Source organism: Anabas testudineus, chromosome 14 (assembly GCF_900324465.2).
Source record: "Anabas testudineus chromosome 14, fAnaTes1.2, whole genome shotgun sequence".
In the NCBI taxonomy this organism is placed as follows: domain Eukaryota; kingdom Metazoa; phylum Chordata; class Actinopteri; order Anabantiformes; family Anabantidae; genus Anabas; species Anabas testudineus.
The window spans coordinates 4491231-4504360 of NC_046623.1; the positions used below are offsets into that span (position 1 = coordinate 4491231).

The 13130-nt window shown below is 42.2% G+C and overlaps 1 protein-coding gene across 1 annotated transcript in view; it reads left to right on the forward strand.

Moving 5' to 3' along the window:
• The window catches only part of srrm3 (serine/arginine repetitive matrix 3), a 65022-nt gene that overhangs the window by 33239 nt on the left and 18653 nt on the right, over positions 1 to 13130 (forward strand). The window contains exons 3-6 of the mRNA XM_026372359.1: positions 7091 to 7192; positions 11762 to 11863; positions 12342 to 12422; positions 12930 to 12998. Coding sequence (XP_026228144.1) covers positions 7091 to 7192; positions 11762 to 11863; positions 12342 to 12422; positions 12930 to 12998 — 354 coding nt within the window. The remainder of the gene's footprint in view (positions 1 to 7090; positions 7193 to 11761; positions 11864 to 12341; positions 12423 to 12929; positions 12999 to 13130) is intronic.

The window sequence follows — 13130 nt, forward strand, 5'->3', positions numbered from 1 at the left end:
CCAGCTGCCCCAGATAGCCTAATTGGCACTGTTCACAATTAGCAAGCCGGTGAAGGATCATGTCCTCGGCACTGCCCTAGTAGCTCCTTTTGCTGGTTGGGTGCCTTTGGAGGAGGTTTTGAAAAGCTTCACTGTTATGTAAAAATAAACAAATGGCGCCTATATTTGTGTCAGGGGTCACTATACTACGGGAATCTGACCCTTAATAGTAATCAAAACATTTAAACAGGCAGATATTTTAAAAAAAGACACAACTTTTGAGCAGGATCTTATTATGTGCCTGGCTTTGGAAATAAGTTTGCACCATAGCATTGCATTAATACACATTTTCAGGATTTCAACTTCGAGATTCTGCGACAACTGTTTTCACTTCAAAAATCTTTTGTATGTCACATAAGCTGCATTATTCATGCTTGATGTTGTTGCTGCTAGCACTTGAATGTTGCATTAATGACCCTCTCCCCAACTAAGGGTTATTAGTGAGGTTGCCAGAGAGAGTTAAGAACACAGGCCGACCCAGCATAGTGTGTTTCATTAGCATGATATGTATCCTCTAGCACAACACTTTTGCTTTAAAGCTGCATCCATTGAAATTGTAGTGACTGCAGTCTACCCTAATCCACAATCTAGGGAGTTCTTCCAGGCTGATCTGCACACTCACACACACATTCACACACATACACATACCGCTGCCTGAATAACCACAGCTCACAGGCAAACTCCAGGCGAAGTCTAATTAATGACAAGCTCCGTGATCCTGTGTTGGTATGGAGAAGACTCACTTTCTCCGTGGTACCTGCAACTATGTAATTCACATCACTTTTCTTATTTGTGGAAAGCCTGCTAATCCTTCATATATTGGAGAAGTGTGGTTTAATTGAAGCTAATTAGTGAGTTTTTTCTTTTAAGGCTAGATATCGCCCAAACTGCAATGCCAGAAGCGGAGTTTTTTTTCTTTCTTTCTGTTCTGTCCTCTCTAGCAGTGGTTGACAAAACTACCTTTCCTGCTGTTGAGTGTGCCATTGTAGAATATAGAGATGAATTAAATCAGCACTCCAGTGGGGGTTTTTGAACAGATGGAGATGCATTAGACTTCCTTTTCCTCCGCTCATTTACCATTCCCTCCTTCCCTGAGCATGCATGGGCTTGTCATGCACCAGGGCCCCATTAAGACTGCAAGGTAATGGTGGAGCTACGGCAGACTGATGTAGCTAAAAGGGAACTGCTGGACAAAAAAAGAAACAGGGGGCTTACTGATGCCATCTGTCAAGGTCCACTCATATCCTGGCCAGGAGTAGTCATAGCTCCTCCTCATCTGAGTGCAATGTAAAAAACCAATGAAGTCTAGTGCAACAGTGTGGTAGCAAGCAGCAGCTCAGCTAATGATGACAGAATACAAGAAGACCAGACACCCACACTGACCAGCTCTACTCACTCCTCAGACTGCCTGGGCTCGGCTGGCAGACAGTCGCACTTGAAGGACAGTGACCACTCAGCTGAGTGTTAAAGCTCCGGTTGGACTCGAGTCCTCTTGTTATGCTATAATAAAAGGAGAATCTCATTTGCCAGCTTGGCTCGTAACAGCTCCCCCTGCCTCTCCAATTTCTAATGTGCTTCTTTAAATGAGAGAGTGGGTGTGCATGTGTGCAGGATTAAGGGATAGAGCAGGGATGAAACAGGGATAGAGAGGGGAGCTATGCCAGGCATTAGATACAATTAAGATGGTAGCTGGAGTCTGTTTTCATTTGTTGTGGGTTGAAGCTAGCAGGTTCAGCCTTTACGTCACCAGCGACTCCCCCATCCTGACTGACGCCTCGTTGAAGGATTAGGCTAGGGGGCAAGTTGGACACCAGCCTTCCTCTTTAACTACACCAGCAGACACCCCCCTCCCGGGTCCAGTCATGCTCTTCTCCAGATATAAGACCAGGATAAATAGTCTGCCATGAATGATGGCCTCACACTGGGAGCCAATTAGACAGACTCAGCAATTAAAGGAGTCTGTTCATTTAGCCATCCAAGGCCTGGCACCATCGTCCATTGGTACATTGAGTGCTCTGCCACTGCAGGGAACATTGCTCTTTTATCTATACTAGTTGGGCTTAGGTTACATATGCCAGGCCATTTATACGTGTCATCTGTCCGGAAAAGCATGAACCACGACTTGTTAAAGCAGCTCTTTGAGGAAATGGCATGTAACAATAGCACCATCAACATCCTGAATGTTTTCAAAGTCTGCTTTTGTAGAGTTAGCTTTTAAACAACTTTGGGCACCTTATAATGACATTGCTCAGTGACTGGTTTTGAGCTTTAGGTCTGCCCTGCATGCAAGCGTCCAGACTCTTTGTCACAGGTGTTTTTCCACACTAATTGAGCCATAATAATTGTGCATGATTCAGACTCCTGTAGCGTCTGAGCCTTTTTCCACCTCTTTAATGAGCTCTCTTCACAGGACCTGACTCAGTCTAAACTGCAGGCTGCAGGTGCCTCCCCTTTAAACACCACGTATGTGCATCTGCAGAATGTACATATACATACACACACAAACACACATACAGGTCAGGTTCAGAGAGGCAAAAATAATATTGTCCATCAACAACAAAGTGCTTGCTAGACCCTTCTATGGAGTGCATAAAGTGGTTTGTGCCATCAATGGTTTTTCAGAAGTTTTTTTTTAATTCTGCTGTTCCTGCTTCACCAAGCAGAAATATATTTTTGTGTGAGTACTGAAAAATTCATATCTGTTGTTTTAAAGGTGAGTAGATAGGCGTAGCCTGGCACAAGCAAACATGGCAGCTACACAGGGATGCCGATGTGAATTTGTGCATTTACATGTACATAAGGGCATACGAGAAAATCAGTTTGAAGACAGAACAGTGAATTCAGGCTGAAAGCAAGCTAAACTGCTGCACTGTGGCTGCTATTGCTGTGGCAGTCTTTTAGCAACATCCGACATCTGCAGTGACACTTTTTGAATTGCAAGAGATGTGCCTAGCAAGGTCTTTTTTTTTTAAGGGAGCTGCTTCCATAGCCTCTAAGGCCAGAGTAAATAACTATCTCGGCTCTGATGGAGGCTTTCCTGCAAGCCAAAGTCTGAGTCATAAGACGATAAGCCTGTGTCCTATAAGACTGAAAATTTGAGGGGAAAGCATCTCAGGAACAATGACCCATTTTATACATTGTCACTGGGGGGCTGCCCAGCCAATATAACAGCTCTGTTGTTAAAAAAGCACAGCTTTAAAATGCTGTTGTTACAGGGGGTCTTAGAGTAGATGAACATTCAGAAAGTAAAATAATGGCAAATTGTTTAGCTCCAGCCATTGATCTGCTTACACTGTGGAGGAGGTGAAAAGAGCAGCTTTATATAGGGAGAAAGGTGGACACTTTGTTTGCTGCATTGTGTCTGATCCATCAACTCTGTGTTATTTAAACAGAAAGTCCATGACTGTAGACAACTGCAAATCCTCTACACTCGAGAGTTATACTGTTTCACTGTGGCACTCTGTAGGTCGTTTTAATTCTGGCCCTAAAATAGAAGTATGGGGGTGTTCAGGTTTGTTTTCCTATGCTACAAGCACCTCTCAGTCTTACTCACTACATTGGCATTACTCTGCCTCTGTACTCATTGCATCGGGATTGATGGCTGCAGAGTTTCACAGGTGTACAGCAGCGCCTGGGGATGACTTGTGGAAAAAGGCTCTGTAGACAAACACACCCCCACACACACACATGCACCTCATCAAATCAATGACCATCAGCGTAAGGATGATCCCTGGGACACAACTATTCATTTTCCAGGACCGGGAGTTAATGGCAGAATCTGTGGGTGCTCAGAGCTGTCTAATTACTCCAATCAACTTCTTTAATCGAGGTGATTTTTCATGGATGGGGTGGCTGCAAGCCCCTCACTCTGATCGATGTCCCCTGTCTCTCTTAGCCCAAATCACTAAGACTTTGCATGCTGTAGGCAATGGGCCTGGACTAAATGTCTTTCATTTGGCTCCACTTGGCTAATTCTGGTCAAAGAACAGCCCCATCTTATACACAACCAGCACACACACTCTAACACAGATATACAATGGCAAAGGCATTTTAGCATTGATTGTAATTTGAATTTAGTGTTTCCCAGCCTTGCTGAGAGTGACCACTCCAATCTGTCCTTCCTCTACAATGTTCCAGAGTAGAACAGATGGTGTGTTAGGAAGAAAGCAGCTACCTTTACAGCTGCAGGAAGCACTAATTAAATGAGCAGGGGAGATTTGTATTGTTTTAGTGCGCTCATCCTAATAGCTTCTGACAAACCAATATGTGGTAATTTACACGGACTGATTCAGAGCTCGCTGTGGATTTGTGTTAAATGCAACTCTGAGGTTTGGTCATCAGCATTTTCAGTCTTATATAAACATCCGTCTTTAGACTTATTTTTGTTCACTGTGGCTCAGTTAAACCATTCGCCAGGTTCCTGCAGGCATTTAGGTGCTGTGGAGGATTCTTGAAGTCCATATTAAAGTCCAGGCTCTTTACTGAAGCAGCACTACCGCTGAGTATTGTGCTGGAAAAATACAGCTGTGACATGTTTATGTCCTACTCTGCTTACCTTCACCTCACCACAGGCATACCCTCTCTGAGTTTGATTAGTAAGCCAGACCAATCAAAAAGAACCCAGCTTTGCTGTGCTTCATGCAGTGAAGCTGTGCTGAACTTGAGAATCAAGCAATTCAGTGGGAGGACAAAGAGCCAAGAGGACAAGGAGCAGAACGAGCAGATTCTGTAGGCCAGGAGTCAACAAAGGCTTTTTAGCTCCACAAGATCTGACCCTGCTTCTCTTGCTTTAGAAGGAGTGTCAGCAGAGATAGCTGCAGGCACTAACACCCTCGCCATCATCAGCACAATGTAAAGGAAAAAACCCTTCAGCCATGTTTGGCCAAAATGCATTCATTTTCACAGCCAGTATCCTTTCTGAACATTCCCATCTTTTTAGACTGTACGCTGTCCCTAGATCCACAACAGCCAGCTTAAAGCATGTAGTGGCTGCTGTGGAGCTGTTTGGAAGTAGTTGTGCTGTAGTAATAGCCCCTGTGCTGTGTATGGAAAGCCTTGAATATTAGAAGTGTGGGGTGTGTGTATTTGGCCTCCATTGTGCCGAGTTGACAGCGGCCAGGCTGAGAGATTGCCGGGCAGCAGGACCTGACACTTTAACACCTTCTGACTTCTTTGCTGTTGGACCATCTTCCAGCTACTTCAGTTCTCCTAAACTCTGTCTCCACATTATCAGAGAGCTGCAGTGGTTCAGAATACACAAACTGTATATCGGTGGCTATATTTAATTGGAGAAAGGTAAACACCCTTCAGATTAATTCCATTTCCACCCTGAAGTGAGCCACTGGTTCGTTTACCATCCTGCTTATAGAACCAGCCCTGTCATGAGCTGCAGTTAAGGCAGGAGTCTATATTTCAGCTCAGAGCGATGGACCCCCTGTGCTTTCAGTCCCACTGGAGCTCACATGGCAGCAGAAAGTACTTCTTAAATGGGAAAATAAATTACATGGTTAGAAGGATGTGTCCCCGCATACATGTAAGTTATAGTCTGGCGCATTTATAGTTTGTTTAAATCCCTTTGTTCCATTAAAAAAGTTGTTTTTATGCTTTCTCCGTGATTCTAGTGTTTTTGCTAAGCTAAGGTAACTGTTGCCTGGCTGTAGCTTGATTGTTAGCATACATATAAAGGCAGTGGTACTCTGATGTGACTCTTTGGAAGAAAACAATAATGCATATTTCTAAATGTTGAACTGCTCCTTTAAAAGAGATAATATGATTCTCATCATAATAAGTGTCTGATTCACAGTTGAACAGCACTTTTATTATCACAAGTAGAGCCTGTATTTTAGATGTTATCACTTAAAAAATGAGTATAAATCACATGTGAGCATGTTGGAAATATGATGAGATCGAGACACTTCATTGTTTTTAGTATTTCTAATTTACTGTGTATGCAGGTCACCTTTGTCTGTCACCTGTCACTACACCTGAACATACTTGAGTGCTATGTCCCAGACATCCCTCACAATACGTGCTGTTGTTGCTCAGTTCGATACAACTATTACAGTGTATTATTATTTCTAGAGGCTTCCAGTCAGTCTAACTATGATGCCTGGCTCCTGGCCACACATTCACAACTTTATCATTTCTTTTCCTTTTCCTTCCCTCCTCCATCCTCCACTGGATGGAGGGCATTCTCTGCCTCTACGGCTCATTACAGCTCGTTTTTACAGAGCAGAGTGGTGTGAATATGCCACAAGATCACCACAGTGTGTTGACGAAGCCTTGTACTGTTAAGTTCACAGACTTGAATAGCTGTCCTGTGAGAATCTGTAGAATAGAACAGGACTTGTTCAGACAGACCGGTTGAATTAATAGTGTGTCCTTTGCTGAACTGTCACCACTCCTTTAGTTACAGTGGTGAGAGGCTCTTACTTATGTTATTCGGAAAGTGGGAAGATGTAGCCCAAAACTTAATGCATAAAAGTTGAAATTGTGTTTGAGTTATTCGTTTTGTATAACTGATCACTTTCCTGTTCTACTGTTGCACACAATGTATCTGAAGTGAAAATACCAAGATCTTGCCAGTTACCAAATCTGAATGCAGAGCTATAGCTTAATACAGACAGTAATTTCTTTCATGTGCCACTGCAGGGATCTGCAGGTTTCTGCCTGTGTCAGCTTTTTTCCTCTCAACTCAACAAGTTATATGACGCTCACTTACAGAATAAAACATGACATGCAGTCCGGGCCAGAGCACCAAAGCCGCCAGGTTTGGGAGAGGCTGACAGAGAGGGAGAGGAGGAGGGAGATAATTTGGCTGACTGTAACTTTTTGTCACAACATGGTCAGAAGACATTTGTTTGGATTGTTTGTGACAGCAGGGGATGACATGGCTCCTGCACGAGCATCTGGCAGTCACGACAGATGACAGTTAGCCTGACCAGTGCCCCTTGCTGCATGCTGGTGTTAAAAAGCTGCTGCTTGAGTTTGCAGAATCTTCACATTTTACAGTCTCTGCTTAATACTCTCTGTCTTCATTGTCCGTCATCAGGTACACAGAAGAAGAGATTCGACAGAAAGTGAGCACCTTCAGACAAATGCTGATGGACAAAGAGGGAGTCATCACCAGAGAGGGCTCACACACACAACCAATGTAAGTTACCATCCAGTGTAAGTTACCAGTGATGCACTGATCTTCCCTTACAGCACTCATAAGCATGCATGGTTCTTCACCTCACTTCGTTTCCTTGCTTCACTCTCGCATACATACACTTATCATTTCAGCTGGACCTTTGTGTCTGTCAGTTATAATTTAATCTGTAGAGATTTATAATCAGTTCACAACATTGTTGGAAGCCAGTCAGGCAAAGATTGGCATAATAGTTGTAGATTTGTTGAGTGTTGGCATGGCATGTATGGCACACCATAGCTTTGGATGCAAGGTGAGAGGGACAATGTCTTATCTGAAGCTGGTGTTGATGGAATTAAGTGAATCAAACTGAATTAATGTGTGGGTAGTCTTCGTGCAAATCATAGCAAGACACAGACATTCAGAGAGGCCACCACCTTGGAAATTATGAGAAACAGCAACAGCAGGACGATGTGGGTGTGGTGGCCCGTCTGAGTCAGTCCATCACACCGTATGGGGGAATAATTGAGAGAGAGTGTGTGTGGCGGTGTGACCTGCTATCTGTGAACTAATGACTGTAATGATGCTGATGCTTCCTGTCTCACAGACACGACTAATGACTCTCTCTCCTCTGTGTTTGACATTTAACTGGAATGGTGAAATAAGGAGAATGGCTAAGGGAGGGAGATGTGCAGGACTTTGATTGTGATTGTGGACAGTAGAATCAACATAAAAACAGAGAAACTACAAAATAGCCCACTACTAAAGCAAATTGTTTAGCTTTTCGCATTAGTTCTTTCTCAAGGGCACTTCTGAGTTGGGTCAATTTACGTTGTCAGAGCTGGCCTCAAATTCTGCAACTTCCCCTCTGCAGAAAGGCCTTGATGTGGAAAATTGTCGAAGGTTGTAATTTACAGGGTTGTTATCCCCCCACTCCTTCACATCTCCACATCCTCTACCTCTCACAGGCTTTTACACACACACACACACACACCACACACACACCCACACACACACACACACACACACACACACACACACACACACACACACAACTGGAGACCTCTGTCTGAAGTAACCTACATCTCTCTGTCCAAATTAGCAGTTTTCCAAGTGAAGGTCATACATTTAAAGCATCATAGCAAGCATGTCTTAATTAACTTATGGTTTGGACCCAGGTCAAAACAGTACTGTAGGCACTAACTTAGTGATATATGTGGGATTTGTTTTGTTTTGTTTTGTTTTTCTAAAATATGGCTCTAGGCATGACCATGTTAGTCTGTCAGTTAACTGGTCGACTGCAATGGTCAACTTATCAACATTAATGGCCAACTATCTCCACAAATACTGGATAGAGTTTTACACAGACATTTATGGTTCATGGAGAATAAATCCCTCTGTCTCTGGCGATCCAATGAGCTTTCCTATAGCATCACTTTGAGGTTCATATTTATGGTCTTAAGGGAAATATCATAATAGTTATTGGATGGATTGTCATCAGAAGTGTTCCTGTCCCCGAAAGGAAGAATTGTAATAACATCTGTGAGTATCAATAGATTTAGTTTATGATCAAATACTTGTGAAAGTAATAACATTTGAACTACTGTATTTAACCTTACTTTTGTGTTGTTATGTTTGTCAGCATATTGGTGTTGAATTAGATTAACCTATTGCATTGTTTTTGGCATGGCTGCAGACATTTAGTTCTGTTTAATGTAGTAGTTTAGTGCATAAAAAACTTTGCACTGTTTATACATTTCTTATGTCTGTGTGTATCTGTGGATAGAACCTTTATTTTGTGACACCTTCAAGCAAAAGTAGGCCTTCATTGCTAGATGCAGATTTTGATTTAGTTAGAAATAAATCATAGCTCCATCACAACCTCAAATACAAAGCTGCCCCCAGTATGTTTAACTTAGCTCAGCTGGGAGGTTTCATTCTGATGTTTTTCACAGCGACTAATACTATTGACAGGCTAGGCCTCAGCTGTAGGCTACTACTCTTACATACAGTAGCAATAAAAGGCCAGCAGTAAGCATGAATGTGCTAGCTGATAACTCTGTTTACTGATATCCCACATTGATTTCCTACAGAATGGATGGGAACACAGAGTGAGAGAATGAGTGCAGTGTGTAAAGCCTCTCAAAGACATTTGGTCTTTAACAGTGATCAGAGCTGGACCAGTTGTAAAGTTCACTATGGACTTCACATAGCTGTCTTGATTTCAGAGAGTGATGGTTATTGGTTAGAAATATATATTATTTCAATTAAAAAAAGAAAATTCTGGTGTCTAATCAGGGTGCAGACCTTCAAGATTTTTCTCCATGATCACGTAATCGATCAACTTAAACCCCCAGCTCAGTCAGTCTTTCATCTTAATATGACTACCATAATGCAACTGCTAGATTTGCCCCAACCCTTATAGTGAGGAGTAATCAATCCTTCAACCCACGGAATAACAAACTATATCTGTCTGCAGCAGGGGAAATCTATCTGGGCGTCAGTGGCAGAGTGGCTGTCTGAGTGGGGATATGAATGAGCTGCACTACTTTGCCCTGCAGCCCTGAGGAGGGCCTTGGCCATTGTCCATCACTGCCAGGTCCCAGGGACAGTAGCTGAATTAGGGACCTTTTGCCTCGCCAGGGCACCATTAAGGAAGAGACACTCACTCATCTGCCTGACAGTGACGCTGTCTTTAGCATGACCAGACTGGACAGATGTCTCCACCATACTGAAGCATGGCATCAATTAGAACAATAGATACAGGATAGTGAATCAATTGATTGATCACTAATGACTCAGATAGATGGTTTCAGTTGTTGTTAATTGCTCTTTTTACGTTTTTACTTTAAGAATTGAAAGAACGCCATTTCTGTCATTTTACATTTCAATGCTGGCTTTTTTTTAGTAAAGTATTAACTTTAAATGTTATTAAACTAAATATAATGTTTGCTTTATTTGTGTAGCAATGTTTCCAGCATTTGCTCATAGTGACTGCAGGCAAAACCCAGGACCTTTGTCTCATCCAGACTTTGACAGTTGGACAGTAAGAGGATTCTGTTTAAAGGAAAAGGGGGGCAAATAGATTTTTCGCGACTGCAGGGTGCTGTGTCTCTATCCCTCTTTTCAGCTCAGAATTCAAAAATGATAAAAATAAATGCCATTAACTTGCAGTGTATACGCTTTTTCTGAAATGTCATCTGTATATTCACTCAAAGTCAGTGACAATTTACACCCACATTGCCTACAGCTGTTTACTTCCCTCCTCAATTGATCCTGTTTTCTTACTCTGGTTTTAGACGCTCAAGATCAAATTAACGAGATTTCATTCATTATTATTTATTTAAGTTTATTCATCAGAACAAGCATTGCAAGTGTGTGTCTGTGTGTGTGTGTGTGTGTGTGTGTGTGTGTGTGTGTGTGTGTGTGTGTGTGTGTGTGTGTGTGTGTGTGTGTGTGTGTGTGTGTGCGCGTGTGTGACTCAAATGCTTTTTTTGATGTGCAGAAAGGGTTGTCACTGTGAAGTGGGGTTGTTTTGCTGGTACTTGGCATCCCTGCTGTGCCTAGTGGTGCTTGGCCAATTAAGGGCACTGTTGCCTCGTCTCCTCCTAACAAAGCTTCAGGCCTGTGCCCTGTTCAAACCTGCTCCACACACTCCTTCCAGACGCTTCATACCATTTATTTTCTCTTTTTCCACGCCATCCCTCTTCTCCTGATCTGATGTAAATTTTGCTCTGATAGTGTGACCCGTGACCCATTATTTATCTTTTTGCTAGAGATGCAAGAAGATGCATCTTTTTCTTCTCTCTCTCTTTAACGTCTTTCCACAAGTTGCTTCACCCTCTCTGTCCCATTAATTCTTCCTGTTTTAATCTCTCACTAAATAATAGACACTCCCTGGTTAGTCAGTGTTATATCTCTCTCATTATCACTCTAATCCCAATATAGTATAATAAAATATGTTATATGAAAAGAAAAACACTACAAAGCCCAGAGCATGACCTGCTGGGATTGGAACAATACCAGAGCATGACAAGGTCAGAGAGATGGGACTACAGGAAGAAAAACTGTGCTGTGTTTTTAATCAGTTTTTTTTTTTTTTAGCTAACACACAGTCAGCTAGGCCAGATCTGGTGGATCAGAGAAGGCCACGTAAGGGGTTAGCGGGTAATGGGACAGGGAGGATTAGGGCAGAGGCTGCAGCCATCTGTCTGAATGTATAATACAGTTATGAATCCCACAAGCTGAGCTCGAAGAGTGGCAGAGGAGATGATCTTCTTACTCGTGGGGTGAGGGAAAACTTGAGCATCAAGTTTGCACATAGCTGACTTATTGTTTTTGTCAGTTTATTTAGTTAAGTGTCAGATGGGTCAGTGGAGACATATTCTACAAGATGAGATCAATTTTTATTTCCTTTAGTGGTGGCAGTGCTGGTCAGTTTTTTTCTGTTGTCACAATAATATTTACAATCTATTTATGAATAAACACTTTTTGTATTTTAGTCTTTTCTGTTCTGAACTGCACAGCTGCAGACTTATTACACCTTTAACTCACACACAGGCTTCACGTTTATGATGTTTAACTGTTTTTCAGAGTCAACCACCTGCACTATCATCCTGATGAGTATGAAGAGGATCCTGAATTAGTTGGCTATGAAGATGCCGACTATGATCATGATTACCACAGTGACAACAGGTATATGTTTTACCAAACACACACACACAAACAAACACTGGGTGGTGAATAAAATAGACCTCTCCATATCATCTTTATGATCTCTTTAGAGGCTGTAGCTTGTGATGCTGTAGAATTTGTTTTGCAGTAACATTTGTTTCTATAATTTTGGCCCCATTTTTATCAGTGAGGCTAAATAAGAGAAATACCTCTTTGGATAATGAAGTACAGTTCATCAGCAGCACAAACTACAGCCTCTAAAACAACCATAAGGTTGGAATAACACAAGCGTGTGTATTGAAAAAATATTGAGTGTTATGACAGAACTAATTGAGGAAATGAGAAAATAGATGTGTATTGCCTTGTTATTGGCACAGCAGCAAATAACTATAATCAGAACTGAATTCTTTCAGAAAATAATTATAATAACAATCACTTGAAAATGATTTCTGCCTTTCTGCCATACCTCTCATTCTCTGTGTTTCTGTGGCCAATTCAGAGTAAAGAGGAAATCAAGCAGCTCTCCATCCCCCCGTCCAAAGAAAAGGAAGAAGAAGAAATCTGGCCGTCGAAGGAGCCGGTGAGTGAAAATGGCTTCCACTGATGAAGTGGTGTGATTTTTATCCATTTTCCTTTTTTTCTAGCCTCATTGACAGAATAATTACATAGTGGTTTTGTGAAATGAAATTCCAATTATTTTGGTGTGAACACAAACGAGCCATCAGATACTGCAGTTGTGAAGATGGAGGAAAATATCTTTAGGGAGTGATGAGCAAAGCATAGTCTCATCTTCCATTTTCTTTTGACAAGGTCAGCAAAAGAAGGAGAGAGAGGGACTCTAAAAGGGCGCATGTGAAGGAAAAAGTACATTGGTCTTAAAAAGAACAAAGAATGAGATGAGAAAGGCAGAAGGATGAATGGAGCTGGGCACAAAGAGAGCCACGGATTTTATGCCGAGCTACTAAAGGATGACACCTTTGCTAACAAAGATCCTCTCTGAGGTGTAATGTAATGTAACACAATGATGAGTGAGGCTCATTTTGCAGTCACGGCATGCACATATTTCCATATTTCTCTCCATCGGCAGGTTTGGCAGCTCCTCACCCACACGCAGAGAGAAGAAGAAAAAGAGTGGGAAGAAACACAAGCGAGACAGGTGAGTGTGTGTATACATACTGTGTGCGAGCGTCATCAATGACATTGTCACAAGAAAGAGACTCCTTACTTTTCACAGGTTTGTCAGCAGTTGTCCTCACAGTGATGGCTAGGGGTGTGCCCTATTGTATCT